At 49.3% G+C, this 20161-nt stretch overlaps 1 protein-coding gene across 1 annotated transcript in view; it reads right to left on the bottom strand.

The window, feature by feature from the left end:
- Positions 1 to 20161, bottom strand: part of LOC119974264 (sialic acid-binding Ig-like lectin 13) — a 65367-nt gene that overhangs the window by 19742 nt on the left and 25464 nt on the right. The window contains exon 3 of the mRNA XM_038813035.1: positions 18845 to 19135. Coding sequence (XP_038668963.1) covers positions 18845 to 19135 — 291 coding nt within the window. The remainder of the gene's footprint in view (positions 1 to 18844; positions 19136 to 20161) is intronic.

A 20161-nucleotide genomic window follows, 5' to 3' on the forward strand; every position in this document is an offset into this window, starting at 1 on the left:
TGTCAGAGTATTAGTACTGAGGGAGTGCAGCACTGTCAGAGGGTCAGTACTGAGGGAGTGCTGCACTGTCAGAGGGTCAGTACTGAGGGAGTGCTGCACTGTCAGAGGGTCAGTACTGAGGGAGTGCTGCACTGTCACAGGGTCAGTACTGAGGGGGTGCTGCACTGTCAGAGGGTCAGTACAGAGGGAGTGCTGCACTGTCAGAGGTTCAGTACAGAGGGAGTGCTGCACTGTCAGAGTATTAGTACTGAGGGAGTGCAGCACTGTCAGAGGGTCAGTACTGAGGGAGTGATGCACTGTCAGAGGGTCAGTACAGAGGGAGTGCTGCACTGTCAGAGGGTCAGCACTGAGGGAGTGCTGCACTGTCAGAGGGTAAGTGATGAGGGAATTATACACAGTCGGATGGTCAATGATGCATTATCAGAGTTTTGGTACTGAGGGAGTGCCATACTGTCAGAGGTTCAGTACTGACGGAGTGTTATACTATATGAGGTTCAGTACTGAGGGAGTGATACACTCTTGGAGGGTCAGTACTGAGGGAGTTCTGAACTGTCAGAGGGTCAGTGCTGAGGGAATGCTGCACTTTTGGAGGGTCAAAACTGAGGGAGCGCTGCACTGTTGGAGGATCAGTTCTGAGGGAGTGCTGTACTGTTGGAGGAACATTACTGAGGGAGTGCTGCACTGTTGGAGGATCAGTTCTGAGGGAGCGCTGTACTGTTGGAGGATCATTACTGGGGAGTGCTGCACTGTTAGAACATAGAACAGTACAGCACAGAACAGGCCCTTCGGCCCTCGATGTTGTGCCGAGCAATGATCACCCTACTGAAACCCACGTATCCACCCTATTCCCGTAACCCAACACCCCCCCCCCCCCCCTTAACCTTACATTTTAGGACACTACGGGCAATTTAGCATGGCCAATCCACCTAACCCGCAAATCTTTGGGCTGTGGGAGGAAACCGGAGCACCCGGAGGAAACCCACGCACACACGGGGAGGACGTGCAGACTCCGCACAGACAGTGACCCAGCCGGGAACTGAACCTGGGACCCTGGAGCTGTGAAGCATTTATGTTAACCACCATGCTACCGTGCCGCCCTTGTTGTAGGATTAATTCTGAGGGAGTGCTGTACTGTTGGAGGATCAGTACCGAGGATGCTGTACTGTTGCAGGATCATTACTGAGGGAGTGTTGGACTGTTGGAGGGCCAGTACCTAGAGAACACAAAATTGCATTTTGTCTCTAATGGTTCTCATCATTTCTTAAATTACAAGGTTTAAAATACCTCATTCTTTGAGCTCTTAACCAGAAGGCCAATTTTTAAAAATAAATTTCTCCACAGAGATCAGAAAAAGAGAAATGATTATGCCTCAGTCCACTATAATCCAAATTGTTGTGCACCAGGCAATTTAATCCATTTGGACATAGGAATGGGAGGAGGCCATTCAGCCCCTCAGGTCTGTTGCAACCTTCCATGATTTAAATTAATCTTATATATAACTCCCGCTTTAGCTCTGTAACCCTTAATAATAATCCCCACACAAAAATCCATCCATCCCAGTTTTCAGGAGTCACAAATTGATTTTTATTAATTTACAGGATGTTGGCATCACTGGCTAGGCCAGCATTTGTTGTCCATCCCTAATTGTCCGTTGAGAAAGTGGTGGTGGGCTGCCTTCTTTAAGCTCTGTTGTCCTTGTGGTGCAAGTTGTTCTTGCAACCGTGTGGAGGTTGTTCCAAGATAGCAAAGGAATGGTGATATATTTTGTAAGGAATCTCTTTTAAATCCTTGTCTGATCCTTGTGCAATTTTTAATTCCTGTCTTGCTGGCTGCTTTTAAACTACAGACTTTTGACCCCCCCCCCCCCCCTATCTACAAGCTGCTATTTGAATTTACCCAAGGGGATTACCCCAAGAGCATGCATTGTGTCGTTTAGTCCCATGATGTTATTTTGATGGAATTGGCTGGCAGCCAATTGACTCTTCTGAAATTCTGGATCTTGTTTGATTCTCGATTGTGATTGGTGGAGCCTGTCAGAAGCTTGCAGAATGTCTGCAAGGAAAGGCAGGTTGGCTCTCAGGTCTTAGTTTCATTTTTGGGACAGAGTTGAAGAGGGCTTTAAGTTCTCTCTCCCTGAAGGAGAAAGATCTCTCTCAAACCCCCTGTTGGAGGCTCTGTTTTCTCCTCAGCTGAGCAGTTCGGAGATTGTTTTCTGAGTTAGTTTTTAGTTGGATCAAGAAGCTGGAGCGTATAAGCCCTGAACTCTCTGATCTGGTGGGTCTTTGTCTGACGGAGCCAAGTAAAGAACTTTCTCTCTCTACAGTCAGATTGACCAAAGGAACGTTAGTCAAGCAGAAGCTGCAGGCAGTGGTTTAAAAACCCTCTTTTAAATTTTCACGTTGAGAACTTCAGATTGACTCAGTGAGGCTGATGTCCAGCTGGTGGTCACAAGTTAGAATTGCAGAGACCTGAGGGGAATATTCTCTGTGAAAGCCCAAGTCAGTGGATCTGAAGGCAACTCCAGAGGAAGTCTTAGAGTTCTAACTGAAGGTGGATCACTAACAATCCAAACTAACTGATGGTTTGCAACACTGTGTGTTCGGAGATGATAATCACTGACACAAATCACAACCTTAGCAGTGAAAATACGTATCTCTCATACCCAGTTTAATTCCTGTTATTTTGGATCTTTCCTGCCCCCGCCCCTCACCCTATGTCTGTTTTGTGTATATCTGGTGAAAGGTGGGATGGGAAAAGGGGAATAAATGGATTAGCAGTCTCTTGTTCTATTTTTTTCCCCGTTATATGTTTATCTCTTCTCTTGTTACAGTTCTTAAAATGTTTTACTTACAAATCGTGAGCGGAATTCTCCGACCCCCCCGCAGGGTCAGGGAATCGCCTGGGGGCCGGCGTAAATCCCGCCCCCGCCGTGGCCGGAATTCTCCGCCACCCGGAAATCGGCGTGAGCGGGAGTCGCGCTCCGCCGATCGGCGGGCCCCCCTGCCCCTCCGGCCCGCGATGGGCCAAAGTCCCGCCGCTGTCAGGCCTCTCCCGCCGACGCGGTTTAAACCACCTCTGTGCCAGCGGGATTGGTGGTGCGAGCGGGCCCCCGGGGTCCTGGGGGGGGCGCGGGGTGATCGGACCCCGGGGGTGCCCCACGGTGGCCTGGCCCGCGATCAGGGCCCACCGATCGGCAGGCGGGCCAGTGCCGTGGGGGCACTCTTTTACTTCCGCCGCCGCCATGGCCTCCACCATGGCGGAGGCAAAAGAGACCCCCTCCACCGCACATGCGCCGGTGGTGATGTCAGCGGCTGCTGACGCTCCGGCGTATGCGCGGACTCACGCCAACTGGCGAAGGCCTTTCGGCCAGCCCCGACGCCGATCGGCGTAGCGCCAAAGACCGTTGGCACCAGTTTTGGCGGTAGTCGGCGGAGCGGGAGCCACTCCACCGCGGGCCTAGGGAGGCCCGACGCCGGAGTGGTTGCCGACACTCCGCTACGCCGGGACCCCCCGCCCCGCCGGATAGGGGAGAATTTCGCCCCATGTGCCTGTGAGTCATTGGAGAAGACAAGAGTCAAAGATCTCAGGGAAATGTACAAATTATTGGTTAATTCATCAACGTTGGGACTCCGGGATACGTGGGTCTCAAATTGACCGCGCACTTGCCCAGGGTTTCGGAACAATTTCCAAGTCAGGATGGTGAGTGACTTGGTGGGGAACCTCCAGGTGATGGTGTTCCCATGTGTCCACTGCTCATGTCCTTCGAGATAGTCGGCGGGTTTGAAGGTGCTATTTGAGGAACCCTTGGCGAGTTACTGCAGTGCATCTTATAGATGGTACACAAGGCTGACATTATACGTTGGTGGTGGTGGAAGTGAATGCTTGTGAAAGGGTTGCCAATCAAATGGGGCTACTTTGTCCTGGATGGTGTCAAGCTTCTTGAGTGGTGTTGAAGTCGCACTCATCCAGGCAAATGGAGAGTGTTCTGATACAGTCTGACTGTCTTGAGCCATGGAGGTGGTGGACAAGGTTTAGGGAGTCAGGAGGCGAGTTACTCACCAAAGTATTAATATGGCTAGTCCAGTTCAGTTTCTGGTCAATGATAATCCCCAGGATGTTGATTGTAGGGATTCAGTGATGCTAATGCAATTGAATACCAGGTAGTGGTTAGATCACTCTTGTTGGAGATGGTCATTGCCTGGCACTTGTGTAGCGTGAATGTTACTTGCCACTTGTCAGCCGAAGCCTGGATGGAGCTGAGATGATTGACTTCCAACCACCGCAACCATCTTCCTTTGTGCCAGTTATGACTCCAACCAGGGAGAATTTTCCCGCTCATTCCCATTGACTCCAGTTTTGCTAGTGCTCCTTGATGCCATAATCTGCCTTGATGTTAAAGGCCAGTCACTCTCATATCACCTCTGGCATTCAGCATCATTTGTCCATGTTTGAACCAAGGCTGCAATGAGGTCAGGAGCTGAGTGACCCCGGTGGACCCCAAACTGAGCGTCCGTGAGCAGGTTATTGCTGAGTAATTGCCACTTGATAGCACTGTTGATGGCCCCTTCCATCACTTTGTATCTGTGGGGGTCAGCTTGATGAGGATGAGAGCAAGCATGTTTTTCCCTCTTGTTGGTTCCCTCACCACCTGCCGCAGCCCCAGTCGAGCAGCGATGTCCCTTCGGACCCGGCCAGATCAGTCTGTGGTGGTACTACTGAGCCACTCTTGGTGATGGGCATTGAAAACTCCAGCCAGTACATTCCACAGCCTTTGCCATCCTTCATGCTTCCTCCAAGTGCTGTTCAACATGGAGGAAGAACATGATCAGCTGAGGGGCTGGGGGGGCCGAGGTGGGACTGGGTGTCGTGTTGTAGATGCTAACAGTGATCATTGCATTGTAAGGTTTAGGATGCTTATAGGAAAGGAAAACAGACAATCAAAGATTTAAAAAAGGTTAACGTGGGGAGAGCCAGCTGCAATGGGGCGAGAATGGAGCTGGGCCAGTTAGGCAGGAACATTCCTTCTTATTTATTCCCTGTCTATTCTCTTGTTTTCCCCTTTCTTTTATATTTGCTGTTACATTTCTGATCCGTAGATGGACCTGTGACTTTATGGCAAAGCAGCCTGTACCTTTCATTCAAAAAAGCAGATTCCAGGAGGCTGTGCTGTTTTGGACTGGTGATTAGCTGGCTTCAGGGATTACTCGGTTTGATTGACGTGGCTGGTGGCCAATGCATTGGGCTTAAAAGGCCGTGTTCTGCCCATGGACAGGTGGTGATTGGATATGATCCCTCTGGAACATTTCTCAGAGCCACGAGGTTCCCTTTTAGTTTCACCTTTGATTCTTTAGTCTGGGTGGAGGATTCCAACTAATTCACTCCCCCACAAAAAACAGCTGAACTCTCTTCATAAGGCCACTGTGGGCTGACTCTCTCTCTCTCTCCATTAAGTAAGGGTGCCATTCCCTTGGAACTGCAAAGGCTTGAAGTCAAACCATAGGCAGGAAGCCGGATTTGATGTGAGACAAAGGGTCTCAGGAAAGAAATAGGCCTGAATGAGAACCTTTGATTTGAAGGCCCAGTTTGATAAGAACTAAAGTGGCTCTCCAGAAGGCCTGATGCCTGTAAGTACCATACTGAATGAATAACTCTGCGAAGAAGACCATCACCAGCTGTTAACTGGAGGTTTTGATCAACCAGCCTACTGTGAGGAAACCCTACTACAGAACCACCATTGGAAGCAAGACTCTTATCTTTTGATAAGAGTATTTTTACCCCTTTCCACCCCTTTGTGTTTGTCTGTCTTGTGTGTGGGTAGAGGGTGGGGCAGTTAAAGAGGGTAGTAGGTTAGTTTGTTGCTATTCAGTTGCATTGATTGCATATTTCATCATCCTTCTTGTGACAAATAAACAGTAATTGTGTTTCTACTTACAGGCCTGGTGACTGTAATTATTAGGCAGCCAAGGGCCAAAGACATTGGATATTTTAATAAGAATTATTGGTTAATTCACTTGTGGTGTGACTCCAGGGCCTGTGGGGCTGGAATTGACCACACACTTGCCCGCTGTGGCGTAACACAAGTGTCAGGTCGAAAATACGGAACCAAGAGACATACAGAAAGTTCAGAGGGGAGGTGAAAAAGCTTATTAGAGAAGTGAAGAGGGATTCTGAGAAAAGACTGGCAACCCACATAAAGGGGAATCCCAAAGTCTTCTATAGCCATATAAATAGTAAAAAGGTGGTCAAAAGGAGGAGTGGGCCGATTCAGAACCTGAAGGGGAATTTATACATGGAGATAGGGGCCATGGCTGAAGTATTCAGTAATTTGTATCTATCATAGAATCCTTATGGGTGTATGCCGCTGTGAGGTGGCAGTGGTAACCACTGTGCCACTCCTGTCATGGTGACAGTCGAGAAAACTCTGTCCCGAGAAGGGTTCAAATTGATAAGGAGGAAGTGTGGAGTAGACTGTCAGTACTGAAGGTTGACAAGGCACCCAGACCATCCAAGGATAATGAAGGAACTCTGTGTGGAGTGTGTATGTTTTCCCCGTGTCTGCATGGGTTTCCTCCGGGTGCTCCCACAGTCCAAAGATGTGCCGGTTAGGTGGATTGGCGATGCTAAAAATGCCCCGTAGTGTCCAAAGATGTGCAGGTTAGGTGGATTAGTGATGCTAAAATTACCTCTTCGTGTTCAAAGGTGTGCAGGTTGGGTGGATTGGCCATGCTAAAATTGCCCCTTAGTGCCCAAGGATGTGCAGGTTCAGGTGGGTTACGGGGATAGGGCGGGGGAGTGGGTCTAGTTAGGGTGCTCTTCCTGAGGGTTGGTGCAGAGTCAATGGGCTGAATGCCTCCTTCTGCACTGTAGGGATTCTATGGAAGAGAATGGAAATTGCAGGGGTACTGGCCATAATCCTCCAGTCTTCCCTAGCCTTAGGGGAGATGCCAAGGGACAGGGGAGAAACCATTACCAGTTGTAAAAGGATCAAGAACAAGAGGGGCACAGATTTGAAAAGATTTGCAAAACAAGCAAATGTGATGTGAGAAAAAGCCTTTTCACCCAAAGCGACGGATTGTGGTCTGGAACGTGAGACCTGGAAGTGTGGTAGGGGCAGGTTCAATAGAGGCACTCGAGAAAGCATTAGATGATTATTTGAATGAAAACAATGCAGAGAAGTATGGGGAAAAGGCAGAGGAACAGCACTGAGTTAGGATGCTTGTTTGGAGAGCCGCTGCAGACACGATGGGCTGAATGGCCTCTTTCTGCACTGGAACGATTCAGGTCAAGGTTTCCTTGTCCATGTTTGACCTGAAGCCATGAGATTTCACCAGATTCGATGTTGAAGACTCACAGATCATAGAATTCCTATAGTGCAGAAAGAGGCCATTTGGCCCATTATATCTGCACTGACCCTTGGAATGAGTCTCTCCCAGTAACCCAGTAACCTCACCTAACCTTTTGGACAATAAGGGGTAACTTACCGTAGCCCATCCACCGAACTTGCACATCGTTGGACTGTGGGAGGAAACTGGAGTACCTGAAGGAAACCCACGGAGACAGGGGGAGAATATGCAGACTCCACACAGACTTCCTTCATTATCCTTGGATGGTCCGGGTACCTTGTCAACTTTCAGTACTGGCAGTCTATTCCATACTTCCTCCTTATCAATTTTGACACAGTCACCCGAGGTTGGAATTCAAACTGGGTCCCTGACGTTGTGAGGCAGCAGTGCTAACCACTGTGCCGCCGTGCTGCCCAGAGAAACACGCTCCCGATTGTATGCCACTGCGCCGTCACCTCTGCTGGGTATGTCCTGCCGGTGTGACAGACCATATCCAGGAACGGTGATAGTGGCATCTGGGACATTGTCTGGAAGGCATGATTCTGTGAGTATGACTATGACCAGCTATTGCTTAACTAGTCTGTGAGGCAGCTCTCCCAACTTTGGCAGGGTTAACAGGGCTGGGTTTGCCGTTGTAATTTCCAATGCTTGGCTTGATGCCGGGCGATCGTCCGTCCATTTTCATTCCTTTTAGCGGTTTAATACAACTCTGATGTCAAGCGCGGTCATTTCAGATGAGGGCAGATTAATAGTCAACCACATTGATGTGGGTCTGGAATTACATGTCGGTCAGACCAGATAAGGACGGCAGATTTCCCTCCCTAAAAGACGTTAGTGAACAGTTAGTATTTTGGAAATAATGCTCACCTTTGCCCTCCTTTGGTTCTGGTGTTGATTTCTCAGATCCAATGGAGTTGAAGGCGATGCAGATGTAACTCCCGGAACCTCGGCTGACGGTAATTCTCCTGGTGTATTGGCTCAGACTGACCTCGGAGTCACCAGCCTTCTGAAGCCAGGTGTAGTTGTGGGGTTCCGGGTTGCTGTCGGTGACGCAGGTCAAGGGAACGTGCTCCCCTGTCTCCAGCCAGTTTCCGTCCTCCTCGACGGCCACGTGCGTGTTCCTGGGAGAATCTTCATTTGGCGGGAGGAAGGTATGATAAAACCGAAGGGCAGCGTGGTTGAAAAGAATCGACAGATAGGTTAGATTAATTACTGAGGTTTTCCCTCAAAACCTCATCCTGGGTGTTACACAGAGAGTGGTGAACTTGTGCAATTCTCTGCCACAGAATGTGGAGGCCAAGTCACTGAATATATTCCGGAAGGAAATGGATATATTTCTAGACTCTACAGGTGTCAAGGGGCATGGGGAGAGAGCGGGAGTGAGGCGTTGAGATAGACCATTAGATATAGGAGCAGAATTAGGGCATTTGGCCCATCAAGTCTGCTCCGCCATTCAATCTCGGCTGATATAATTCTCATCCCCATTCTCCTGCTTTCTTGCCATAACCCCAGATCCCCTTATTAATCAAGAACCTCTCTATCTCTGTCTTAAAGACACTCAGTGACTTGGCCTCCATAGCCTTCTGTGGCAAAGAGTTCCACATATTCACCAGCCTATGGCTGAAGAAATACCTCCTCATCTTTGTTTTAAAGGATCGTCCCTTTAGTCTGAGGCTGTGCCTCTGTTTCTCGTTTCTCCTGCTCGTGGAAACATCCTGTCCATGTCCAATCTATCTAGGTCTCTCAGTATCCTGTAAGTTTCAATGATACCCCCCGTCATCCTTCGAAACTCCATCGAGTATTCTCCCCATGTCTGTGTGGGTCTCACCCCCCACATTCCAAAAAGATGTGCAGGGTAGGTAAATTGGTCATGCTAAATTGCCCCTTAATTGGAAAAAAAGAATTGGATGCTCTTAATTTTTTTTTTAATCCATTGAGTACAGACCCAGAGTCCTCAACCGCTCCTCATATGACAAGCCCTTCATTGCCGAGATCTTTCTTGTAAATCTCATCTGACCCCCTCCAAGCACATCCTTCCTTACATATGGGGCACACGACTACTCCCAATGTTCCAAATGGGGTCTGACCAGAGCGTTATACAGCTTCAGCAGTATACCCCTACTCTTGTAATCTCGCCCCCTCAAAATGAATGTTAACATAAAGGTGGCATGGTGGCACAGTGGTTAGCATTGCTGCCTCACAGCACTGACTGCCTAGGTTCAATTTCAGCCTTGTGTGACTGTCTGGAGTTTGCGCTTTGTCCCCGTGTTCACGTGGGTTTCTTCTTGGTGCTCCTGTTTCCTCCAACAGTCCAAAGATGCACAGGTTAGGTGGATTGGCTATGCTAAATTGCTCCTCAGTGTTCAAGGATGCACAGGTTGGGTGGGGTTACCAAGATAGGGTAGGGGAATGGGCCAGATTAGGGTCCTCTTTGAATAAATCACGTCCACTGGTTCTACTTTGTCTAACCTCCTTGTTACCTCCTCAAAGAATTCTATATGTCAGGCATGACGTCCGGTGTGATGTGTAAGAGGAAGGTTGCGTTTCTGGGAGCTCCAATTGCGACCCACTTTTCTTTTGGAATTTTCGCCCATTTTTCCGAGTGATATTCACCAGGGAACGTCAGAGACCAGGTTCCCTCCATGCCGATCCCATGCACAAACAACAAAGAAGAGAAACCAAGAAGCCCAAAGTGATCTGCTCTCGACAGCCCGTGGAGCGCCTTAGCACCTGAGATGGTGATGACAGAACTGCCCTCAGCAACAACGATCATACTAGACACGCTTTCAGAATTTAACCTGCACTTCGAGAGCCAGTGGATATTAGAGGCTGGGGCTGGTCCAGGCGGAGCTTGCCAAAGCCATGGGGGCGGTAAAAAAAACATGGAGAGACACTGAAGGGTGTTGAGGAGCTGCTTGCGAGTCACGAGGATGAGTTTGCATCACTAGAGGCCGAGGTAGCAGTGGTGGTCGATGAAAATAAAAGGTTGGGACTTCTGGTGGCGGCCATGGAGTAGGAGGTCGCACATTTGGTAGCTTCCGCTTGTGACAACATTTTTGGACCTTTTCTCCTGATTTTTTCGGAATTTTGCCAGATAAATCGGTGGAGAGTGAGACAGTGAGGGGAAATCCCCCACTAGTGTATGGAGTAGTGGAATAGAAGTAGCAGTGTAAGGAGACATAGTCAAGCAAGGAAGACGCATGCAAAGCCGGCAGCGCAGGAAAGCATGGCGGAGGTGCAGGGTCCTGGAGTGGTAGCACAGTGGTCGACGTTACAGCTGGTGAAGTTCTTTGAGGAAAGCTTCGCCAAGCTAAAGAAAGATACGCTCGACCCGATTAAGGCAGCGATTGATCGGGTGGAACAGGGTCTAGAAACCCACGGCTGGGTGATTCAGAAGGTGGAGGAAAAGGTGTCCGAGCACAAGCACTATCTAACCGCTTTGGAGGCCAAGGTGGGGCTGATGAAGGACCACCACAAATGGATGGAGGAGAAGCTGGAGGACTTGGAAAACAGGTCCAGGATACAGAACCTGAGAATCGTTGGTCTCCCTGAGGGCAGTGAGGGATTGGACGTGAAGGCATATGTGGCAAGTGTGCTGGAAACGTTGATGGGAAATGGGGGGCATGATTCTCTGACCCCCACGCCGGGTGGGAGAATCGTGGGAGTGCTGGGCGATTCCTGCCACGCCGCCCTGGCACCCGCACGCGATTCTCCCACCCCACCCAAAACGGCGTGCCGCATTTCACGACAGGCCGCTCTGAGAATCGCCGCTCGCTGTTTCTAACAGGCGAGCGGCGATTCTCCGGCATGGATGGGCCCAGCGGCCTGCCCAATCCAATGGGTTCACGCCGGCGCCAACCACACCTGGTCTCTGCCGGCGTGATTAGCGCGCGAACGCTGCGTGTGCGGCCTGCGGGGAGGGGGAGGAAGGATCGAGCACCAGGGAGGTGCGCAGTAGGGGTCTGCCTGTGATCGGTTCCCACTTATCGGCGGGCCGGCATCTCTAAAGGACGCACTCTTTTCCTCCGCCGCCCCGCAAGATCAATTCTCCATGTCTTGCGGGGCGCCCGCGGGGAGGACGGCAACTGCGCATGCGCGGATTGGCGCCGGCCAAACTGCGCATGCATGGGTGACGTCATTTAAGCGCCGCTGGCCGCGTCATTTACGTGGCACCCCTTTGACACAGCGCCAAGGCCCGGCGCGCATAATTGATGCGGCGCCGCTCCTAGTCCCCTGGGGGTGGGAGAATAGGGGGCGAGGAGCGGCCTCCGACGCTGGAGTGAAACACTCCGGTTTTCACTCCTGCGTGGCACTTCGTCTCCCGTTGGGGGAATGGCACCCGGGGTGTTTATGCGGCCCTTGGAAGTGGACAGAGCGCATGGAGCTCTTGCAAGGAAGCCGCGAGCAAATGAACGGCCGAGGGCGATGGTGGTGCGAACGCACCGGTTCCTGGACAAGGATCAGATTTTGCGGTGGGCCCAGCAGGTACGGACTTTAAGTGGGAGAACTTTTATCATTTTAAATGATAAAATATTAAAGCATGCTGCTGAGCAGAGAGACCTGGGTGTGCTCGTGCATGAGTCGCAAAAAGTTGGTTTACAGGTGCAACAGGTGATTAAGAAGGTTATGGAATGTTGTCCTTCATTGCTAGAGGGATGGAGTTTAAGACTAGGGAGGTTATGCTGCAATTGTATAGGGTGTTAGTGAGGCCACACCTGGAGTATTGTGTTCAGTTTTGGTCTCCTTACTTGAGAAAGGACGTACTGGCACTGGAGGGTGTGCAGAGGAGATTCACTAGGTTAATCCCAGAGCTGAAGGGGTTGGATTATGAGGAGAGGTTGAGTAGACTGGGACTGTACTCGTTGGAATTTAGAAAGATGAGGGGGGAATCTTATAGAAACATATAAAATTATGAAGGGAATAGATAGGATAGATGCGGGCAGGTTGTTTCCACTGGAGGGTGACAGCAGAACTAGGGGACATAGCCTCAAAATAAGGGGAAGTAGATTTAGGACTGAGTTTAGGAGGAACTTCTTCACCAAAAGGGTTGTGAATCTATGGAATTCCTTGCCCAGTGAAGCAGTTGTGGCTCCTTCATTATATGTTTTTAAGGTAAAGATAGATAGTTTTTTGAAGAATAAAGGGATTAAGGGTTATGGTGTTCGGGCCGGAAAGTGGAGCTGAGTCCGCAAAAGATCAGCCATGATCTAATTGAATGGCGGAGCAGGCTCGAGGGGCCAGATGACCTACTGCTGCTCCTAGGTCTTATGTTCTTACGAAACTGTGAGTTGCGCATCTACTAGGACCTGGGTGCAGAACTGGCCAGAAGGCGAGCCGGATTTAATAGGGCAAAATCGGCCCTCTTCAAGAATGGGGTGAAGTTCGGGATGTTGTATCCAGCGCGTCTTTGGGTCACGGTTGAGGGCCAGGAACTTTATTTTGAATCACCGAACGGTGATGAACTTTATCAAGGACAAAAGGCTAGCAGGGGATTAAGGTCAATGAACCCTGGGGGGCGGGGGGGGGGGGGGGGGGGGGGGGGGGGACTGCATTGTGGTGGCGATTTGGTCAAAATCACTTCCGTGTCGTTTTGACTATGCAGTGCTCTCTGTAACAAGAGGTTATTTTTGTTTCTTGTGTCTTTTTTTCTCTTTGGTTACTTTTGCCACTTCCTTTTTTCTTTTGGTTTTCGTTGTGATAAGAACTTTGAGCAGCAGCTCAGTAATGTAAAGCTAACTCTGTTCCATGGGAAGTTGGGTGGAGGGATTTCTTCTACTATTTGTTTACTGGGGACTGTGATTTCAATATGTATGCCCAAGCTGGGGGGAGGATGGAGAACAATGGGGAGATAGGATGTCTGGTGCCAGGGGAGGGAGCTACCAGGCCAGCTAGGTTAGCTAGCTCACGGAAGCGCAGTGGGGGATGAGCAGGTGATAAGTTTGATATGGGGGGTTGATATTCTGGTGCTGTCACTGGGGGGAGGGGGGTGGGGGGTGCTGCTCTTCTGACAATGGAGGGACTGTTGCTAGGGGACAAAGGGGAGGTGGAGGGCGGCGGATGCCCGAGGACGGGCCCAAGGAGGCAAGGGACGTGAGCTGGTGGCTCGCCTAAGAAGGGTGATAGCTAATCAGGGGGGGTAGGCCCCCAACTAGGCACACCCCCCCCCCCCCCGACTAGGCTGATTACCTGGAATGTCAGAGGGCTAAATGGGCCGGCTAAGAGGGCTCACGTGTTCGCGCATCTGAGGGGATTGAAGGCGGACATGGCAATGTTACAAGACACACCTAAAGGTTATAGACCAGATTGAGGAAGGGGTGGGTCGGCCAGGTGTTTAATTCAGGGCTGGACTCTTAAGACCAGGGGCGGTCACGATCCTGATAAACAAATGGGTGGCATTTGAAGCAGTGAGAATCATGGCAGACGCAGGGGCATTATGGTGAGTGGGAAGCTTGAGGGGGTGCTGGTGGTACTCGTGAATGTATATGCACCAAACTGGGATGTTCTGGAATTTATGAGGCGGGTGTTAGGTAAGATCCTGGACCTAGAGTCACATAATCTGATCATTTAGGGAATGATTAAATAGCTAATCGGCTAGAGTTGTCTAGACAACATTTAAAAGTTGCACAAAATGTGATGAAGCGGGTAGCAGACAAGAAATCCAAAGTTCGTAGTTTTGCCAGTTTTAGTGCTGTTACCAGTGGTAGGTGAACCTTTAAAAGCAACGTTTTGTGGACCTTATCAGATTGAAAGGAAATTAAGTGAGGTGAATTATGTGGTTAAAAACGGCAGATAGAAGGAAAACTCACCGAGTGTGTCATGTGAATATGCTTAAAAGGTACTTTGAAAGGGAAGGAAGGAAAAAGGAGGAGGTTTTAATGATTCTAACTTAAAGTGACGAACCAAATCCAGATGACTGTGAATTTGACATACCTCAAATTAAATTGGAAAACAAGATGTTTTTAAAAATTGGGATAAGTTGTTGAGATACCTTCCAGAGGAAAAATGAACTGACCTCAAAGAGTTATTTATATCACATGGGCAAGTTTGTAGAGATAAATTTGGAAGTATTAAAATGGCTACATGTGATATAGGTGTGTGAAATGCTGTTCCAATCAAACAACATCCATATAGACTTAACCCTTTAAAATTGGCACAGGTTAACAAACAGATTGAGATAATGCTTAAAAATGGCATAATTGAAGTGGGTTGCAGCCAATGGAGCTCACCCACAGTGATGGTACCTAAACCAGACCGTACCCAACGGTTGTGTGTGGACTATAGAAAGGTTAATGCAGTTACAAGAACGGACTCTTATCCTGTCCCATATTTGGAGGATTGCATTGAGAAAGTGGGACAATCAGCTTTTATTTCCAAACTGGATTTACTTAAAGGTTACTGGCAGGTACCTTTATCCGAAAGGGCAAAGGAGATTTCAGCTTTTGTGACACCAGATGGTATATACAATTCAAAGTTATGCCATTTGGCATGAAAAACGCCCCAGCCAGATTTCAATGGTTAACTAACAAAATCTTTTCAGAATTACCCTATTGTGCGGTATACATAGCCGATCTGGTAATTTTCATCCAGACATGGAAAGAACATTTAAAACACCTGATTGAATTATTCGATCGACTTCAGGAGGCGGATTTGGTGATAAACCGAGCCAGAGGTGAATTTGGAAAAGCCCAGGTCACTTTCCTTGGCCATGCAATCGGACAATCGGACAGGGTTGATCGGTCCCATGGGATGTGTAAACAAAAGTTATTGGGGAGCTTCCGATACCCTCGACACGATGGGAAATAATGCGATTTCTTGGAATGAGTATATTTTACTGGAAATTTGTACCGAATTTTAGCAGTGTGGTCGCTCCATTGACGGACTTGGTCAAGGAGCGTAACAAATTCCAGTGGACAGCGGAGTGTCAACAGGCATTTGACTGCCTGAAAGCTGTGATAACCAATGCACCTGTGTTGGAAAATTACAAGGGACTCTGTGATCAGATTGAACGAAAGTATCTGACTTTAAAGAGAAATGGCAAGGCGTGGAGAAATGGATGGATCGTGCAGAGACCTTCTTGTTCAAAGAGACTGCCAATTGAGAGGGATTTCAGTTGAGGGGAGAAGGAAAAATAAAGGACTATATTATTACACCTGTTTGTGTGTGTTGTTGTTTGAAACAAAAATGTATAATTACTGTGTGCATTTCTTAAAGGATAGTGGAAAAGTGAAAAATGAAGCCATCTCGAAGTTGATGGTTTATTTTTTTGTTTCTTGGGGGGAGGTGTCATGTGAGAGTACCTTTAAGAAATGGATGTTTTTAAATGGGTGTGTATATAAATATCTGTAGTGAGAGTATCTTTAAGAAATGGGTGTTTACTACTGCAGTGATGTCAGAGAGTGGGTGGAACTAGGCTGGACAGCAGTAAATTGATGGGGTGTAGTTTAGGTTGATCTTAGATTAGGATAAATGGTCGGCACAACATCGTGGTCCAAAGGGCCTGTACTGTGCTGTACTGTTTTATGTTCTATTTGCCACCGGTGCCTGATATAGCAACCGGACCCAATCCACAAATCCCTGTCCAAACCCAAACTTTCCCAGGACCTCTCACAGATATTTCCACTCCAACCAATCAAAGGCCTTTTCTGTATCCATGGTTACCACCACCTCGACTTTGCGCCCCTCCGCAGGCATCATTATTACGTTCAGGAGCCACATAATTTTGGACGTCAGGTGTCGTCCCTTAACAAATCCCGTCTGGTCCTCCCCTATTACCCCTGGAACACAATCCTGTATACGTGTGGCCAAGATCTTTGCCAGCAATTTCACATAAACATTTAGCAGGAAGATTGGCCTGTATGACCCACAGCTGTCCGGATCCTTATCCCGCTTTAAAATAAGGGAAACCGATGCTGCGGGAGCACTCCCAGCTCCTTTTACTCATTAAAAGCCTTTACCAGAAGCAGCCCCAACAGCCCATAAAACGTTTCATAAAACTCCACCAGGTATCTGTCTGATCCGGGGGTTTTACCCGATTGCATCGCCCCCAATCCGTCTATAACCTCCCCAAGCCCGATTGGGGCTCTCAAACCCTCCACCAACTCCTCATCTATCCTCGGGAACTCCAGCCCCCCAAGAAATCACTATTATCCCCTCCTCCCCGGCTGGGGGTTCCGATTTATACAATTTACTGCAGAACTCATGAAACACATCATTCACTCCTGCCGGATCCAGAATCACCTTCTTCCTCCATATCCCTCACTTTCCCAATCCCTCTCGCCGCCTGCCGTTTCCTCCGCTGGTGAGTGAGCATCCTGCTGGTTTTTTCCCCATGTTCATACACCACACCCTTTACCCTCCTCAGCTGTCCCTCCCCCTTACCTGTGGCCAGGAGCCCAAATTCCAGCTGCAACCTCTGACGCTCTTTCAAAAGCCCGTCATCCGGAGACTCTGCGTACCTCCTGTCTACCTGTAAAATTTCACCTACCACTCTATCCAACTCAGCCTTCTCCTTATGGGCCTGAATTGAGATGAATTCCCCCCTGATAAGTGCCTTCAGTGCCTCCCAAACCACCCCCACCAAAACCTCACCCATGTCATTGATCCTCATATATCCCAGAATGGCTTCCCTCACCCACTCACATACCTCCTCCGCTAACAGCCCCACATCCAACCTCCATTGCATTCGCTGACCTTTCCTTTGCTGACTTGCAAATCCGCCCAATGCGGGGCGTGATCTGACACCACCATTGCATCTGCCACCTCAGCCAGCAGCACATTATCCATAACAAAAAAGTTGATCCAAGAATTCACCTGTGCACATGGGAGTAGAACGAGTATTCCTTACTCCTCGGCCTCCCAAATCTCCACAGATCAGCCCCACCATGTGCTCCATGAACCCCAAAGCCCCTTTGCCATAGCTGATACCTTCCCAGACCTAGAACTCGACCGGTCCAGCCTTGGCTCCAAGACCATATTGAAATCTCCCCCCATAATCAATCAATGTGAATCTAGGTCCGGTTTCCTCCCCAGTACCCGTCTCACAAACTCAACGTCATCCCAGTTTGGGGCGTATATATTTACCAATACCCGGCCATTCTCTCCAGTTTCCCACTAACCATAACATATCTACCCCCCCGCCGGGTCCACTTCTATATTCCCCACCTCGAAAGCCACCCATTTATTAACCAAGATCACCACCCCCCCCTCGTTTTAAAGTCAAACCCGAATGGAACACCTGTCCACGCATCCCTTAGAACATACAGTACAGAAGGAGGTCATTCGGCCCATCGAGTCTACACTGACCCACATAAGCCCTCACTTCCACCCTATCCCCGTAACCCAATAACCCCTCCTAACCTTTTAGGACACTTAGGGCAATTGAGCTTGGCCAATCCACCTAACCTGCACATCTTTGGACTGTGGGAGGAAACAGGAGCACCTGGTGGAAACCCAGGCAGGCACGGGGAGAACATGCAGACTCCGAACAGACAGTGACCCAGCGGGGAATCAAACCTGGGACCCTGGCGCTGTGAAACCACAGTGCTAGCCACTTGTACTACTGTGCTGCCCTTCCTTAACCTAATCTGATCCCCACCTTCAGATGTGTCTCCTGCAACATGGCCACGTCCGCCTTCAGTTGCCTCAAGTGGGAGAACACATGGGCCCTTTTGACTAGCTCCTTCAGTCCCCTCCCGTCGATCAATATAACCTCTCCTAGGCCTGTCTTCGGCCCATGTCCCGTACCTCCCCTGGCCCACCCATCCTCAGGCAACTACCGTCATCAGCCTTCATCCTCCTCTACTTTGAAAGTCCCCTCCCTGTCAGCAGTATGCCTCCAGTGATTCCTGAAAGGTCACCACCAATGCCTCCACAATCTCCTCAGCTATCTCCTTCAGAACCCTGGGTGTAGTCCATTTGGTCCAGGTGGTTTATCCACCTTCAGCCCTGTCAGCTTCCCCAGAACCTTCTCCTTAGTAATGGCCACTAAACTGACGTCTGGCCCCTGATTTTCTGGTATGTCACTGGTGTCTTCAATGTGAAAACTGATGCAAAGTAACTATTCAGTTCCTCTGCCATTTTTATGTTCATTTTTATTACTTCTCCAGCCTCATTTTCCAGTGGCCCAATGTCCAACAGAGGATCAAATGGCCACCACCTGCTCCTGTTTTCTCTCTTTCTATCTGTTCCGAAACCCTCGTTGCATGGTCTCTGACCTCCAGATTCGACTATTGCAATGCACTCCTGTGGTCTCCCATATTCCGCCCCGTGTAAACTTGAGGTCATCCAAAGCCCCCCCCCCCCCCGCCCCCCCCCAGCCCCAGCCCCCCCCCCCCCCCCCCAGCCCCAGCCCCCCCCCCCCCCCCCCCCCGCCTCACCCCCGTCCACCATGTGTCCAAATATTCACCGGGTCCTGCATACTCAAGACCCAGATACAAGGCCCGAGACTGATAGATGCACAATGGGGATGGGGTGGAGGCAACAGTTCATTGCCTTTGACTCACATTTTATGGTCAGGTTGATATGGTCTATCCGGGTGACTTTCATCCGTGGGTATTGGACAAGGCACTTCACAGTCTTCCCATGGTCCTTGTAGGAAGGTTCAAAGGTCACCGTGGAGGAATATTGCCAAGGGAGCATTGATGATTGCTTTATGGAGATTATTTTACTCAAACCAGTCCAACTGATATTGGGTGGCTCCAGGAGGCAACTGTAGTCGGTATGGCAGGAGAGATTGGCTGGAATCTGCTCCACAATGCTCCCAGGAGCCCATAGAACAGGGCCATTCGGAAAATCTAGACCGAAAAACAAGAACGAATTAGTGAAAGCAGACCAGAACGTCAAAATGAGGCCTGTACTTCCTGTCCATGAGCCTCATTTCCTGCCACAGTGGATTTGCTCATATTTTTGCATTTATGTGCGTGTGTGTGAGTGTGACTATGTGTGTGTGAATGGGTGTGAGTGTGTGACTGTCTGTGTGAATGGATGTGTGAGTGACTGCGTGTCTGAGTATGCATACGACATGAGCGCGTGTGAGCGCATGTGTGAGCGCGTGTGGGTGAATGAGAGTTTGTGTGTGCAGATTTGTGTGCATGTGATTGAGTGTGCGTGTGATTAAGTGTGCGTGTGAGTGAGTGTGCGTGTGAGTGAGTGTGCATGTGAGTGAGTGTGCATGTGAGTGAGTGTGCATGTGAGTGAGTGAGTTTGAGAGAGTGTGAGCATGAGTGTCTGGGTGTGTGTGCGTGCGGTGTGCATGCGTGTGTGTGTGCATGCGTGAGTCTTTGCATGCGTGCGTTTGTGAGTGAGTGTATGTGAGTATGATTATGGGTGCATGTGTATATATGTGACTGCAAATTTGTGTGTGTGTGTTTGTGTGTGCTTGTGTGTGAGGGAATGTATGTGGGAGTGAGTGTGTGTGTGTGTGAGTGTGTGTGAGTTTGTGTGTGTTTGAGTGTGTGTGAGTTTGTGTGTGTGTGAGTGTTTATGTATGAGCGCGAGTGTGTGTGAGAGAATATAAGTGTGTGAGTGTGTGTGAAAGAGTGTCAGTACATGAATGTGTGAGTGTCAGTGTAAGCGTGTTCGAGAGAGTGTAAATGTGTGTGTGAGTGAGTGTTGGTGTGTCTGTGTGCAAGAGTGCATATGTGTGAGACTATGTGTAAGAATGAATGCTTGAGACTGTGTGTGGGTGTGGGAGTGCGTGAGAGTGTGTGCATGTGAGAGTGAATCCTTGGGGAGAATATATCTCAACCCTAAAACGAAAGTAAAACACAAAGCCACAAACAGTTTCCAGCTCAAAACGAAAGTAGATCAGGGACACAACC

Source organism: Scyliorhinus canicula, chromosome 12, assembly GCF_902713615.1.
Source record: "Scyliorhinus canicula chromosome 12, sScyCan1.1, whole genome shotgun sequence".
In the NCBI taxonomy this organism is placed as follows: Eukaryota; Metazoa; Chordata; class Chondrichthyes; order Carcharhiniformes; family Scyliorhinidae; genus Scyliorhinus; species Scyliorhinus canicula.